The sequence below is a fragment of the Sarcophilus harrisii genome, chromosome 4 (assembly GCF_902635505.1).
Source record: "Sarcophilus harrisii chromosome 4, mSarHar1.11, whole genome shotgun sequence".
In the NCBI taxonomy this organism is placed as follows: Eukaryota; Metazoa; Chordata; class Mammalia; order Dasyuromorphia; family Dasyuridae; genus Sarcophilus; species Sarcophilus harrisii.
The window spans coordinates 132,283,600-132,299,877 of record NC_045429.1 but is presented as its reverse complement, the minus strand read 5'-3'; the positions used below and the strand labels follow the sequence as shown (position 1 = coordinate 132,299,877).

Below are 16,278 nucleotides of genomic sequence, written 5' to 3'. Positions count from 1 at the left end.
TTGAAACTGGATTGTCCTATAGACATTTCGAATTTATATCCAAAACAGAACTCATGATCTTCCTCCACCAAAACCCTCTTTCAATTTCCTATTACTGCTGAGTGTACTAGTGTTTTGAGTACCACCATTCTTTCAGTCACTCAGCTTTCCTTTAGTGTCATCTTCCATTCCTCAACTATCAATGTCCACTGTCAAATCTTGTCTGCTATTCTCTAAATCTTCTTCTTTGTATTCAAACAGCCACCTAGATCTAGTTCTGAGTCCTTAAGCGTCCACCACCCTAACACTTGAATTACTAAAATAGTCTCTTTTGGTGGCAATATGCTAAATTTTATTTATTTTACAATTTATACGTTTTGTTATGAACTTAAACACCAAAAAAAATCTATATGTACCAGAAAACAAAAAAGGATTCTAAATAAATCCATGAATCTCCATTTCAAAACTCATTTTCCCCAAAAAGTATGTAATAAATTCATGTTACTTCAATGCTGCTTTGTCTGTGCTTCCTTTTGAACTGCCTTCTCTGATTTTCTGTGCCTTTAAAAATGCTTTAATGTTCCTCTTTTTTTTGGGATATCACTCTTTTCTTTCCCCTACTCTGCATCCCCAATTAGTCAAAAGAAAGGAGGAAAAAACCAACCCTGGAACAATGAAGCATATTCAAACAAAATAATGATAGCTAGAGTTTATATAATGAGTTAAGATTTGAAATGAACTTGACAAATGTTATCTTAACTAATCCTCACAACATTGCAAGGTAGATACTATTATCATCCCCATTTTGCAGATGAGGAAATAGAGGTACAGAAAGTTTAAGTGACTTGCCCAGGCAAAATTGGCACTCAGGTCTTTGTAGAAGTCAGTGCTCTACAAACTGCTCTCCCTATGTTCTTGGTGATAACATTAAAAAATGTCTGTTTTTGTACTTTGTACCTTTTATTTCTCTTCAACATATGAGTGACATGTTTCATCATAGATTTTCTGAAAATATAGTTGATAAGTTTTCAACCCCCACAGGGGGTTGGATCTCATGCCGAATTTAATTAAGTACACTGACAAGAATTGTATAGGTAGGGTTAGCATGGATAAGTCAGGTAAGTATGGATAAGTCATGATCTGCAATATTGGAGGGAATATCACCATTGATGAAAACAGAGATCCAGTTAAGAATGTAAGTGTATTCTAATGACAATCATTGCACATGATTGTTTCACTAATTTCTTGTGTGTCAATTGAGTTTAAAAGGGCAAAGATGAAAAATAAGAAGTATACCAAAGGAGATTTTTAAAAAACTAAATTATAATAAGAGAAAAACAAGTGGTTTTACTTCAAAGCTGTTTCTTTTGTACTAGAAAAAACAATACATTTTAGTATTGTTACGAGAGTTTATAATTAGCATGATCACTGAAGTCTGTAAAATATATTTTTATTATCACCATTAGAAATGGAAAAAAAATCACATGCTGGAAAGTGAGTGAAAAAAAAACCTGACTTGAGTTAAATATTATAAAGAATGGTTAAAGGGCCTCAAAAATCATACCATGTGAGGAACAGTTGAACAAATGGAAGTTATTTGTGCTCTAGGGATCTATATCTATCTAGCCTTGTATTACTTTAAGTTTTTATCAGTGATATGGATTAAGAGCACAAATCAAATGCTTTTCAAGTTTTGTAGATGATGCAAAGGTAGAAAAAAAGATAACAAGAAGAATGGTCATCAGTATCTAAAAAGTTTTTGACAAGCTATATTGGAATGAATCTTATAAGGTGAAATTTAAGATTGGGATATGGAACTAGGCTTGTGATTTTTATTGGCACTGAATAATCTTACTTACCCCCTACTAATGCAGGTAGGTACCTTTTTTTACAACTAATTGTCTTAAGAGAGTTGTCTAAAGCACTAAGGGTTTAAGAGATTTTCCCAGGTCACACAGGCAATATATGAAGGAAGCAGAATTCAAACCCAGGTCTTCCTGGCTCTGAAAATTTAACAGTGATAAATGTAGTTTTATACTACGCTTCAAAAAATCAATGACACAAATATAATATAAGGGAAGTATGACTAGTCACCAATTCAAAAAAATTGCTTTTTTGAAAAAGCATTTGAGGAAATGATTTGAGGATTTTAATAAAGTATAAACTCAATGTTAATAAAAAGTATCATGTGTTAATAAAACAGTATTATATGGGAGTCAAAAATACCAAATACCAATATAATCTTAATTTGATTAAGATAACTTTGAAGTACCTCTAACCTCTCAGATTGGCTAAGATGACAGAAAAAGATGATAAATATTGGAGGAGATGTAGGAAAGTTGGGACACTAATACATTGTTGGTGGAGTTGTGAACTGATCCAACTATTCGGAAGAACAATATGGAACTATTCCCAAAGGACTATCAAACTGTGTGTACCCTTCAATCCAGCAGTATATCTATTGGGTCTGTATCCTAAAGATACCATAAAAAAGGGAAAAGTATACACATGTGCAAAAATGTTTGTAAGCAGCCCTTTTCGTAATGGCAAGGAACTGGAAACTGAGTAGATGCCCATCAGTTGGAGAATGGCTAAATAAGTTATGGATATGAATGCTATATTATTTATAATATAAGGCCTGGAGAGACTTACATGAACTGATGCTAAGTGAAATGAGTAGAACCAAGAGAACATTGTACACAGCAACAAGATTATGTGATGAACAATTCTGATAGATTTGGTTCTTTTCAGCAATGAAGTGATTCAGGGTAGTTCTGTGATGAAGAAAACCATCTGTACCCAGAGAGAGGAATGTGGGGACTGAGTAGGTATCACGATATAGTATTTTCACTTTTTTGGTTATTTGTATTTTGTTTTCTTTCTTATTTTCCCCCAATCTGATGTTTCTTGTGCAGCATGGTGATTATGGAAATATGTATCGAAGAATTGCATATGTTTAACATATATTGGATTGCTTGCTTTCTAGAGGAGGAGGAAAGGGAGAAGAGAGGGAAAAAATCTGGAACACTAAGATTTTGCAAGGGTGAATGCTGAAAACTGTCTATGCATGTGTTTTGAAAATAAAAAGCTATTATTTACAGAGAGAGAGAAAGAGAGAGAGAGAGAGAAACATGGCACCAAGGCCTGAGAATTAACAGTTCTACTGTATCTTGCCCTAATCAGATCACATTTGGAGTACTAGGTTCAGTTCTGTGTGACACAAGTTAGAAAAGAGATTGATAAGCCAAGTAATATTAAGAAAAAGTGACTGACCAGGAAGGTGAAAGGCCATGCTAGCTAAAAATCTTTTGAAAGATATTTTAATTGGGAGAAAAGAAGACAGGATCACAGACCTGGAAAGCACCTTATAGGTCAAACCCCTCAGTCTCATCTTATGGATGAGAAAACTGAGATCCAGTGAGGTAAGCAGAATGCTTAGACAGGCAGTGGGGTAGGGATCAAATCCAGGTCTTTCTGAGTCTAAGTCCAGCACCCTATTTGTCATGCTGTCATGACAAGTATATGAAGGGCTATCTCACAGAAGAATTAATTTTGTTCAGTTTGGCCACTGATGGTAGAACTAAAAGAATTTTGGGGAAATTAGAAAGTCAGATTTAGATTTCATCTAAGTGAAAACTTCCCAACAACCAAAACTATTTGAAGGTTGAATGGGGAATGACCATTTGCTGAATATAATGTTGGAGGGATACTGTTCTGATAAGTATTGGACTATACTCTTTGTGGTCCCTTCAAACTCTGAAATGCTGTGGTTCCGTGACATATCGACATAGTTCCTTTTCTTCAGTATTTGTAGTCTAAAATGAATAAACTATTCATAGGAATGGATAAGTAATCAAAAGTATATGCAATAAAAATGTAAATTTTCACTAATCTTTAGGGGGGTGAGAAACCTGTGTTGAATAATGCTACAACTGCATTTGTTTGGTTGGGGAACATATTATACCTGTTTCAAAAAAAATGCTATAGAATGTGAAATTTAATTTTGGTATAAGAAATATAAAATAGTTATAAATGAATTAAATGATTAATTTATACATTCTATTTCTTGAATGACTTGTAATATTTTATTTGTCATGGCAACAAATCTAATATTGTTAAATACTGACTCATTTTAAAATTACAATAATATTAGATCATTCGAAGCACTTACCGGTGGATATGTATGTAGAGCATAAGTGTTGCCTCGTATAACCCTTCTGTCATACATAATGTTTCCATAACGAATGGGTTCTTCATCTCTAGAAAATGTCAAATTTTAAATGATCACTAATTATTAACTGTTTTTTTGTAAAACTGAATTAAATATTAATAGCATTTATTCCACAGGAGGAATATTTAAAAAGAATACTTTTCTTACAATATAGCCCATAGACCATAAAACTGGTCCACTTAAAAACAGAGTTTGCTACGTTAATGATAAGTTGCTTCATTCAGGGATTTGATAAATTAATAAAAGAACCACTTTTATGCTTAATAAGTAAATTAGTAAAGTATCTCACTATATTTTAGTCCTTAAGATTTTTAAAAAATGATTTTGATAATCTGCTATAACTCAATCTGTTAAATTACTAAAATTCTATTCAGATTATTGAAAAACGGAAGTAACTCTCTGAGCCTTCTTAAAGGCAGAAGGCTTCGCATATGGGTTCAGTGACAAAATGCCAGACTCTTTCAATTCCACAAATATGTCTTTATCATATGTATATATAAGAAGGAACTGTGCTTGGTACTACAAGAAAAAAAAAAGAAAAAAAAAGTAATTCTTGTCCCTAAAGGACTTATCTACAAATAGGATACAAGATTCATATAAATTCATGATTCCAAATCCTAAATGCAGATAGGTCCATCACTGAAAAATTAGCCACCAAATAATGATTTTTTTTCGTAAAGGCCATGCTTGAAACAAATATACCATTTAGTCTTTTACAGCCCCTCTCTGCTTCTGAAGGGGCACTGACAGAATGCTAAGGATCCACAATCTTAGGGCTATGCACTAATAATAATTATTCAATTAACTTTGCGACCATCTTCCCTTGACACTTCCAAAACTACACTGTTTGCCTTCATTCTCCCCTCTCTCCACTCATAGAGCTATCATTTATTCCTAGGTTCAAATCGTTATCACTTCTTACCTGCAATAACCTCTCCTAAATAAATGGTCTTCCTGCTCTTACAATTTTATCCCTTTACAATGCATATTCTTCACAATGTTAATAAAATCATCTTCCTGAGGCATAGATCTGACCAGAACATTTTATTCTGGCATTAGGATAAGATATAAATTAGACACATTTCAAAGAACTGATTCTCAAGAGAGACTAAAAAGGATCCCTCATTTTAGCAAGCTGATTGTCTTTCCTGGAAAAGATGGTTTGTGAATTCTCTGGATCATGTGGTAAATTTTTGCTATTAGCTAAATTCCCTCCCTAAAATAATATAATCCTTATTATCTTCTTTCTTGTATGTCTCATTTTTCAGAGTCAACAGCACCTTGTTTTAGAAGGTTGGCTTAAAGTTGCTATAAATTGCGCAGAAAGTACCAGCCTTCTTTGAATTTTAGTCCTTTCTTACAGTTTGATATTTGATTTTTGCTAAGTATCATAACTTATTATGGCTATGATAAATATTCTTTCACTCAAATAGAAGCACTGGAGTTAGAGGCAGAAGGCCAAGGTTTTAGTCTTGAGTCAAGAGCTTATTAACTGTGTGACTAAGGGCGCATCAATGTAACTTTGAGGAGCTCAGTCTCCTTATTTGCCAGCTAGCATTAAAGATAACTTGAACTACCTATTTTGTGGATAGCCCAGGAAGACATCAGTTTTGAGTACAAGTATATCTGCAAGATACTCCAAGGATGAAACGATATTATGAGCGGTATTACCTCAAATAATGGATGGATCTCTGATCTCATTGATTTGGTATTCCCTTTAACAATGAAAATTATAGCACATCCATGCCCCCTACATATTCTATGTGAATCTTACTCAAGTCCTGCTAAAGTTCACAACATATTTAGGGCCTTCCTTGATTTCTCCAGACATTTTAAGGGTACCAGTGGAATAAACTGGCTATTCATCTGACATTCCTCATCCCTAATCTGGACCACCTTCTCTTGTCACCAGATATTTCTTTTGAGGTTTCTCACTGATAACTCATAGTCTGTTATATCTATTACACTACCTATTACACATCTCTCTACTGCTGTCATTGTGATTCAGTTTTACTTCCTTGCAGACTTTTATTTCATGTATCACTTGTAAAATATACTTGGGGAAAAAATGAGGCTATAAGGTAAGAACACTGGTAAAATGTGGGCAAATTACTCAACCTCTCTAGGATGCATTTTCCTTATTCATAAATGAGGGAAATGGATCAAACAATCTCTAAGTTCCTTTCTGACTGTAAATTTATGTTCCTATGTGAACCATAGATTCTGTTAAATTACTAAAGTTATATTCAAGATGGCTAGAAATAAAATGATTTCATATAAAAGAAACCTACTCTGGAGATGACATTTTAAATGAATTTCTCAAGAGACTTCAAAAAAGGAAAATAATGATTTTTATACAGCATTTTAGAGCTTATAAAACAATATTCTCACAACAATTCTTTGAAATAGGTAACATAAGTATCTTTGATATTAGCTGACAAATAGAGACTGCTTAAAGTTCAGGTGACCTGAGTCACACAGCTAATAAGCACTTAACTCAGGACTGCTTCTATGTCTTTCAACTCTAAATTTGGTGCCTCTATTTGAGGAGAAAAATACAAAAGGATAGGAAAAAATTTGTGGGTTTTTTAAACCAGATCAAGATCAGGGAGATAGGAGAATGACTAAAAAGACACTAAGGACAAACATCAACAACTTCAAAAGAACACTTACTAAATGTCACTCATACATACACACACACACACACACGCAGATATTTACAAGACAAAGTAGTAAGAATAAAGACATAGCTGTCATGGGACATAAACCAAGTCATGGAAGAGAGAATTCCTGGTTGGTACTTGTTCTTTTTGACCTTTGGCAAGGTACTAAATGGAAGCCTAACTTTCTGGGGTAGCTAGATGACTCAGTGGATAGAAGACTGGGTCTGGAGTCAGGAAGACTCATCTTCCTAAATACAAATCTTGGCCTCAGATACTTATTAGCCACGTAACCCCAAGAAAGTCACTTAATACTGTTTATTCTCAGTTCCTCATCTGTAAAATTGGATGGAGAAAGAAATGGCAGTATCTTTGCCAAGAAAACCCCAAATTAGGGTCATGAAAAGTTAGTCTCAATTGAAATAAATGACTGAATAACCATAAGGTCCTTTTCAGTTCAAAATCTAATATCCTATAAGTGCCATTTAAAATCTGGCAGAGGAGATGACTTTTTCACTAAGAGACCAAGCTGAAAGAAAAGGGGGGGTAAGGTGTATAAGAAGTTTTATGGTATGTGGCTCACTCTAAATCAACTACCTCAAAATCATCCATCATGATAAAGCATCCAAGAAGCATCTACACTTTCTTATTCACTTGTCCATGTCTTCTTGTAAATCTACAGATGTCTACCCAATATCCCTATGGTACTTTCTCTAAATCTCAGTTTCTTAAACTATAGTTTGTGACCCCACGTGGATCTTGTAACTGAAATGTGAGAGTCATGAAACTATGGTTTATTTTCAATAAATGATCAACTTGTATACCTACATTGTATACATATAAAACCAGGATCACAAAATTATTTGGTGAAAAGAAGTTGCAAGGAGAAAAAGTTTAAAAAGTCCTGTTCTACCAGGAGATCATTATATACTTCAACAACAATACTATATGATGACCAGTTCTGATGGACCAGGCCATCCTCAGCAACGAGATCAACCAAATCATTTCCAATGGAGCAGTAATGAACTGAACCAGCTATGCCCAGAAAAAGAACTCTGGGAGATGACAAAAAACCATTACATTGAATCCCCAATCCCTATATTTATGCACACCTGCATTTTTAATTTCCTTCACAAGCTAATTGTACAATATTTCAGTCTGATTCTTTTTGTACAGCAAAATAACATTTTGGTCATGTATACTTATCGTGTATCTAATTTATATTTTAATATATTTAATATCTACTGATCATCCTGCCATCTAGGGGAGGGGGTGGGGGGGTAAGAGGTAAAAAATTGGAACAAGAGGTTTGGCAATTGTTAATGCTGTAAAGTTACCCATGCATATATCCTGTAAATAAAAGGCTTATATTAAATAAAAAAAAAAGTCCTGCTCTATAAAGGGCTATCAAACAGTACAGTCTGTGTCCCAAAGAGACCATATAAAAGGGAAAAGGATCCACATATACAAAAATATTTGTAGCAGCCCTTTTTGCAGTGGCAAGGAACTGGAAATTGGAAACTGAATGGATGCCCCTCAGTTGGGGAATGGCTGAATAAGTTATAGTATATGATGATTTCATAAAGGCGTGGAGAGACTTACATGAACTGATGCTGAATGAAGTGAGTAGAACCAGGAGAGCATTATACACAGCAACAGCAATATTATGTGATGGTCAACTGTGATGGATGGGGCTCTTTTCAACAATGAAATGATTCAGACCAATTCCAATAGACTTGTGATGGAGAGAGCAATCTGCACCCAGAGAGAGGACTATAGGGACTGAATGTGGATCACAACATAGTATTTTTATCTTTGTTGTTGTTTGATTGCTTTTTTTTCTTATTTTTTTGAATCTGATTTTTCTTGTGCAGCTTGATAAGTGTGGAAATATGTACAGAAGAATTGTACATGTTTAACATATACTGGATTATTTGATATCTAGGGGAAGGGAGTGGGGGAGAGGTACAGAGAAAAATTTGGAACACAAGATTTTGCAAGGGTGAATACTGAAAACTATCTTTGCATGTATTTTGAAAAATAAAAAGGTATTACAAAAAAAGAAAATAATTCTGGAATAAAAAAAAGAAAGTCGTTTTATATCTGATGCTAGAGGCAATAGAACCACTAGAGTTCGTTGAGTTGGGGATGGGAGGGAGAGGTGAGGGGAATGGTAGCATGATTAGTCTTCTGGATTTAGGAAGATCACTTTAGTAGTAGAGAATGGTGTTTTGGGGCAGTGAAGCCAAACCTGCAGGCTATTTTAATAGTTCTGTATCATGGTTGTGGCTAACAGCAGAGAAAAGGGTGTATGTGAGATACTGCTAAGGTAGAAATGATAGGACTTAGTTATAGAATGGATGTGTGAAATGAGTGCAAGTGAGGAGTCTATAATTACACCATGGTAGTGCTGTGGGTAGTAAGGGAGACTGAATAGAGGAAGAGTTGGGAGGAAGGATAATCAGTCTGTTTAGGATTTTATCAAGTATGAAATGTCTACAGAATATTCAGTTTAAACTATTTCATAAGTAATTGGTGATTGGAACTGAGGAGAGAGATTAGGGCTAGTTTTACTGATCTGGAAATCATCTGTTTAGAGATGATTATTAAACCCAAGGGAGATGATGAGATCATCAATTGTTAGTATTGAGAAAAGTTCCCTAGGACAAACTCTTGTTTCAAAGCATTGCTCAAATGCTACCTCACAATTGAGGCCTTTCCTCATCATGAGCCAACTTAGTGCTCCATCAAGGAGGCCTTGAATGTACTTATATCACATGTTCCTCCTCAACAAGCATATTTATTAAGCCACAATTATATGCTGGGGCTAGGATAAGTTCTGGGGATTCAAAGCTAAAAATCAAATAATCTCTTCTGTCATGGAGCTTTTACACTGTGTCTGCCCTTTAGAACCCAAATTCTGTAGGGGCAAGAACCTTTTTGTCTTTATTCTTACTAAGGTTACCTAAAATAGTATGTCTTGGAATATAGTATGAGTTTGATAAATACTTATTGATTGAATGGTGAATTATATTTGGGTACAATGTAGGTCTGAATATACTATATATACATAATATTAATTGTATAATTATATCATGTAGCATATAAAATAAATGTTACATGTATTTTCATTTTTTAAAAAAGCTTACTAAGAAATTCAAATGACAGATTTCTTAAAGCAGGGATTCTTTTTTTTTTTTTTTTTTTTATTTAATAGCCTTTTATTTACAGGATATATGCATGGGTAACTTTACAGCATTAACAATTGCCAAACCTCTTGTTCCAATTTTTCACCTCTTACCCCCACCCTCCCTAGATGGCAGGATGACCAGTAGATGTTAAATATATTAAAATATAAATTAGATACACAATAAGTATACATGACTAAAACGTTATTTTGCTGTACAAAAGAATCAGACTCTGAAATATTGTACAATTAGCTTGTGAAGGAAATAAAAATGCAGGTATGCATAAATATAGGGATTGGGAATTCAATGTAATGGTTTTTGTCATCTCCCAGAGTTCTTTTCTGGGCATAGCTGGTTCAGTTAATTACTGCTCCATTGGAAATGATTTGGTTGCTCTCGTTGCTGAGGATGGCCTGGTCCATCAGAACTGGTCATCATATAGTATTGTTGTTGAAGTATATAATGATCTCCTGGTCCTGCTCATTTCACTCAGCATCAGTTCGTGTAAGTCTCTCCAGGCCTTTCTGAAATCATCCTGTTGGTCATTTCTTACAGAACAGTAATATTCCATAATATTCATATACCACAATTTATTCAGCCATTCTCCAACTGATGGACATCCATTCAGTTTCCAGTTTTTAGCCACTACAAAAGGGCTGCCACAAACATTCGTGCACATACAGGTCCCTTTCCTTCTTTATAATCTCTTTGGGATATAATCCCAGTAGTAACACTGCTGGATCAAAGGGTATGCACAGTTTGATAACTTTTGAGCATAGTTCCAAACTACTCTCCAAAATGGTTGGATTGCTTCACAACTCCACCAACAATGCATCAATGTCCTAGATTTCCCGCATCCCTCCAACAATCATCATTATTTTTTCCTGTCATCTTAGCCAATCTGAAAGGTGTGTAGTGGTATCTTAGAGTTGTCTTAATTTGTATTTCTCTGATTAATAATGACTTGGAGCATCTTTTCATATGACTAGAAATAGTTTCAATTTCTTCATCTGAGAATTGTCTGTTCATATCCTTTGACCATTTTTCAACTGGAGAATGGCTTGATTTTTATAAATTAGAGTTAATTTCTATATATTTTGGAAATGAGGCCTTTATCAGAACCTTTGACTGTAAAAATATTTTCCCAGTTTATTGCTTCCTTCTAATCTTGTCTGCATTAGTTTTGTTTGTACAAAACTTTTCAGTTTGGTATAATCGAAATTTTCTATTTTGTGATCAGTAATGATCTCTAGTTCTGCTTTGGTCATAAAGACCTTCCCCTTCCACAGGTCTGAGAGGTAAACTATCCTGTGTTCCTCTAATTTATTAATAATTTCATTCTTTATGCCTAGGTCATGAACCCATTTTGACCTTATCTTGGTGTACGGCGTTAAGTATGGATCAATGCCTAGTTTTTGCCATATTAGTTTCCAATTTTCCCAGCAATTTTTATCAAACAGTAAGTTCTTATCCCCAAAGCTGGGATCTTTGGGTTTGTCAAAGACTAGGTTGCTATATTTGTTGACTGTTTTATCCCTTGAACCTAATCTATTCCACTGATCAACTAATCTATTCCTTAGCCAATACCAAATAGTTTTGGTAACTGCTGCTCTGTAATATAATTTTAGATCTGGTACAGCTAAGCCACCTTCATTTGATTTTTTTTTTCATTAATTCCCTTGAAATTCTTGACCTTTTGTTTTTCCATATGAATTTTGTTGTTATTTTTTCTAGGTCATTAAAATAGTTTTTTGGGACTCTGGTATAGCGCTAAATAAATAGATTAGTTTAGGTAATATTGTCATCTTTATTATATTTGCTCGCCCTATCCATAAGCATTTAATATTTTTCCATTTGGTTAGATCAGACTTAATTTGTGTGAAAAGTGGTCTGTAATTTTGCTCATAAAGTTTCTGATTTTCCCTTCGCAGATAGATTCCTAAATATTTTATATTATCAGTAGTTACTTTAAATGGAATTTCTCTTTGTAACTCTGACTGTTGGATTTTGTTAGTGATATATAAGAATGCTGATGACTTATGTGGGTTTATTTTATAACCAGCAACTTTGCTAAAATTGTGGATTATTTCTAATAACTTTTTAGCAGAATCTCTGGGGTTCTCTAAGTATACCATCATGTCATCGGCAAAGAGTGATAATTTGGTTTCCTCATTGCCTATTCTTATTCCTTTAATCTCTTTCTCAGCTCTTATTGCTAAAGCTAGCGTTTCTAATACAATATTAAATAGTAACGGTGATAGTGGGCAACCTTGTTTCACTCCAGATCTTATTGGGAATGGTTGCAGTTTGTCTCCATTACATATGATGCTTACTGATGGTTTTAAATAGATGCTGCCGATTATTTTAAGGAAAAGTCCATTTATTCCTATACTCTCAAGTGTTTTTAATAGGAATGGATGTTGGATTTTATCAAATGTAAAGCAGGGATTCTTAATGTTGGATCCATAAATCTAATTGTTTTTTAAATTCTGATGATTGTATTTTAATATCATTGGTTTCCTTTGTAATCCCATGTATTTTACTTTGCAAATTTAAAAATATTATTCTAAGAAATAGTCTATTCAGCAAGTATTAATCAGATGCAAATTATTTGCTAGGCACTGAGCTAAGGACTATTAATACTAAGAATGGCAAAAAAAAAAAACAGTCCCTGCTCACAAGATAGTCAGTTGATAAATATTTGTTAAGTACCTGCTATGTGTTAAGCTCTTTAAAAATATTTTCACAACAACACTGGGAGATATAGGTGCTGTTTTTATCTCCATTTTATTGATGAAGAAATTAAGGCAAATAGGCTAAGTGATTAGCCCAGTGGTGAACAGCTAGTAAATATCTTGAGGCAGAATGTGAATGCAGGTAGTCTTGACTCTAGATCTAATGTTCCAAATACTATACTACTCAAACTGCCTCAGTAATTTACTGGGAATTAAATTATAAGAAGACTAAAAAAGTAGCAAGTACGAGATTGTGAAGGGCTCTAAAAGCCAAAGAGATGATTTTGCACTGGATCTTGGAATTAATAGAAGCACACTGAACAGAAGGAATAACAGGTAATCACTCATTTAATAAATTCCAGTTGTTTTCTACTACCTCTAGGATCAAATGTAAATTCTGCAACTTGTCCCTGGCAGGGGAGATTAAGCAGCAAACTACTGCAATAGCTCTGGCATTCTAAAGTGATGAAAGCTTGTACCAGGGCAATGTGAGAAGAAAGAAGGGGGTGTATATAAGAAGTAACTGAGGTAGAATTGACAGTATTTGTCAATGAATTAGATATTGGAGTGGGAAAGAGAGACAGAGAGTGAGTAACCCTATCTAGCTTAAGATCCCTAGTCTTAACAGTATTCTTTTTTCAGGTCCAAAATACTGAATTCTGGTGCACTTGGCCTGCTTTTCCATTATCCATGATTTCTGATTCTATCTCCTATAAACTAAGGCTGCATTAGATTACTTAAAGTTTCTTTCAGCTCAAAATCTAAATTCCAAAGATATCCTGATGTCATTTCAAAGAGCAGAAACACTAAACCAAACAAACCTTCCTAAACAAATGTGTCCCACCTTAAGAAAATACTTATTTTCAAGAACAGATACTACTCATATCACAAAAGATTCTTTTACTTAAGAAGTGTTCTAAAACATTAACGACTCCTAAAAGTAGCAAACTCCAGAAATTCCAACTTGCCTTCAAATATGGAGCTGGTTTTCTGACCAGCATGTCAATGATGTCTAAAGTTCAAGCTTTGCCCCCTAAACTTACACTCCTTTCTGACTTTACTATTCCCCTACCCCCCAAGTTTCCCTCCACTCCAATTTATCCTCCACTCAGGTGTCAAACTGATCTTTCTAAAATGCAGATCTGTTCATATTATCTTTTTGTTAAATAAATTCCAGGGGGTTCCTTCTTAGCTCTAGGACCAAATATAAAATCTTGTTTGCTGTTCAAAACAAACTTGCCCCTCTACCTTTTCAGTCTTCTTTCACCTTCCTCTTCACATACTTTGATCCGATCCCATTGACCTTACTATTCCTTGTACACCACACTCTGCTTCTCCACCCTTGGCATTTTCATTGGCTGCCTCCCATGCCTGCAACTTTCTTTCTCCTCATCTTTGTTCTTCATTTCCCTGGTTGTCTGAGTCTCAGCTGAAGTCCCACTTTCTTCAAGAAGCCTCTTCCTATTCCCCTTCCTGCAAGCACCTTCCCTCTGCTGATTATCTCCATAAATTTTGTTTGTAAATAGTTGCCTGCATGGTTTCTCCCCTTAGACAATGAGCTCCTGAAGAATAATCAATCAATAAACATTAATTAAGAGACAGCTAGGTGGCCCAGTAGATAGAGTTCTGAGCTTGGACTCGGGAAGACTCATCTTCCTGAGTTCAAATTTGCCCTCAGACACTTACTAACTAGTGTAGTGTGTGACCCTGGGCAAGTCCCTTAACCCTGTTTGCCTCAGTTTCTCATCTGTAAAATGAGCTGGTGAAGGAATTGGCAAACCACTTCCATATCTTTGCTAAGGAAAAACCCCAAGAGCTCACAAAAAGTCAGATGTGACTGAAATGACTCAACAACAAAAAATATTAAACATGTACTATTTGCCAGATCCTGTGCTAAAAGCTGGGTGTACAAAAAAAGGGAAAAGACAGTACCTGCTCTCAAAGAGCTTACAATCTAATGGGGGAGATGACATGCAAAGAAATACATATAAAGGATAGGTAGGAAATTAATAAAAGAGGGAAGGCAATGAAATGGAGTTGGGGAAGGCTTCCCGTAGAAGGCAGAATTTTATTTGGGACTTTTAAGGAAGCCAGTAAGGTCAGTAGTTGGAGTGAAAAGAGTACATTACAATATGGGGGACAACCAGACAGAATGTCCTGTATTCAGAGATGGAATATCTTGGAGAGCATTAAACAGCCAGGAGACCAGTGTCACTTGATCAAAGATTATGTAGCAGGAAGTATATGAAGGAACACTGGAAAGGGGGAAGGTGTCTGGGACGTAATACAATGCCTGGAACAATAATATGCTTTTAATAAGTGATATTTGACTGACTTTTGCATTCATTTACAGGTGTATATACATACATGTGTGTATATGTGTGTGTATGTAACTAAGTTTTCACCACTAATTGTAAACCATTTGAGGTCAGAAATATTTTGTTTTTATCTTTCTATCTGCAGTGCCCGACAGTGCCTGACACCTACCTAGCAGGCTACTTAATGTCTACTAAGCATTAAGTAATTCTTCACCACTTATATGAATATTATGGAATATTACTGTTCTGTAAGAAATGACCAACAGGATGATTTCAGAAAGGCCTGGAGAGACTTACACGAACTGATGCTGAGTGAAATGAGCAGGACCAGGAGATCATTATATACTTCAACAACAATACTATATGATGACCAGTTCTGATGGATCAGGCCATCCTCAGCAACGAGATCAACCAAATCATTTCTAATGGAGCAGTAATGAACTGAACCAGCTACGCCCAGAAAAAGAACTCTGGGAGATGACAAAAAACCATTACATTGAATTCCCAATCCCTATATTTATGCACACCTGCATTTTTGATTTCCTTCACAAGCTAATTGTACAATATTTCAGAGTCTGATTCTTTTTGTACAGCAAAATAACGTTTTGGTCATGTATACTTATTGTGTATCTAATTTATATTTTAATATATTTAACATCTACTGGTCATCCTGCCATCTAGGGGAGGGGGGGGGGGGGTAAGAGGTGAAAAATTGGAACAAGAGGTTTGGCAATTGTTAATGCTGTAAAGTTACCCATGCATATATCCTGTAAATAAAAGGCTATTAAATAAAAAAAAAAAAGAGAGAGAGAGAGAGAGAGAGAGAGAGAGAGAGAGAGAGAGAGAGAGAGAGAGAGAGAAAAGTAATTCTTCACCACTAATTGTAAACCATTTGAGGTCAGAAATATTTTGTTTTTATCTTTCTATCTGCAGTGCCCGACAGTGCCTGACACCTACCTAGCAGGCTACTTAATGTCTACTAAGCATTAAGTAACTCTCTTTAACAGTATAACCAACTCTTTGCATATTCCAAGTTTTTGCCAAACTGCACAAATGCTCTAAGTTTCCTCATTATCATTCTGCCTCCACTTTGGCTCATACCAGTTAACATTTAGGAAGGGCTCACCACCCACTCAATTTGTTGATATTCCTAGCTTCTTTTATGCT

General features: G+C 34.9%; 1 protein-coding gene across 6 annotated transcripts in view; it reads right to left on the bottom strand.

The window, feature by feature from the left end:
* The window catches only part of RSPH3 (radial spoke head 3), a 122,110-nt gene that overhangs the window by 83,962 nt on the left and 21,870 nt on the right, over positions 1-16,278 (bottom strand). For all 6 annotated transcript variants that reach the window (XR_004229392.1, XR_004229393.1, XM_023503311.2 and 3 more), the window contains one exon: positions 4,151-4,238. Coding sequence is in view for 4 of the 6 variants with exons in the window: in XM_023503311.2 (XP_023359079.2) it covers positions 4,151-4,238 (88 nt within the window). In the remaining 2 variants the exon portion in view is untranslated. The remainder of the gene's footprint in view (positions 1-4,150; positions 4,239-16,278) is intronic.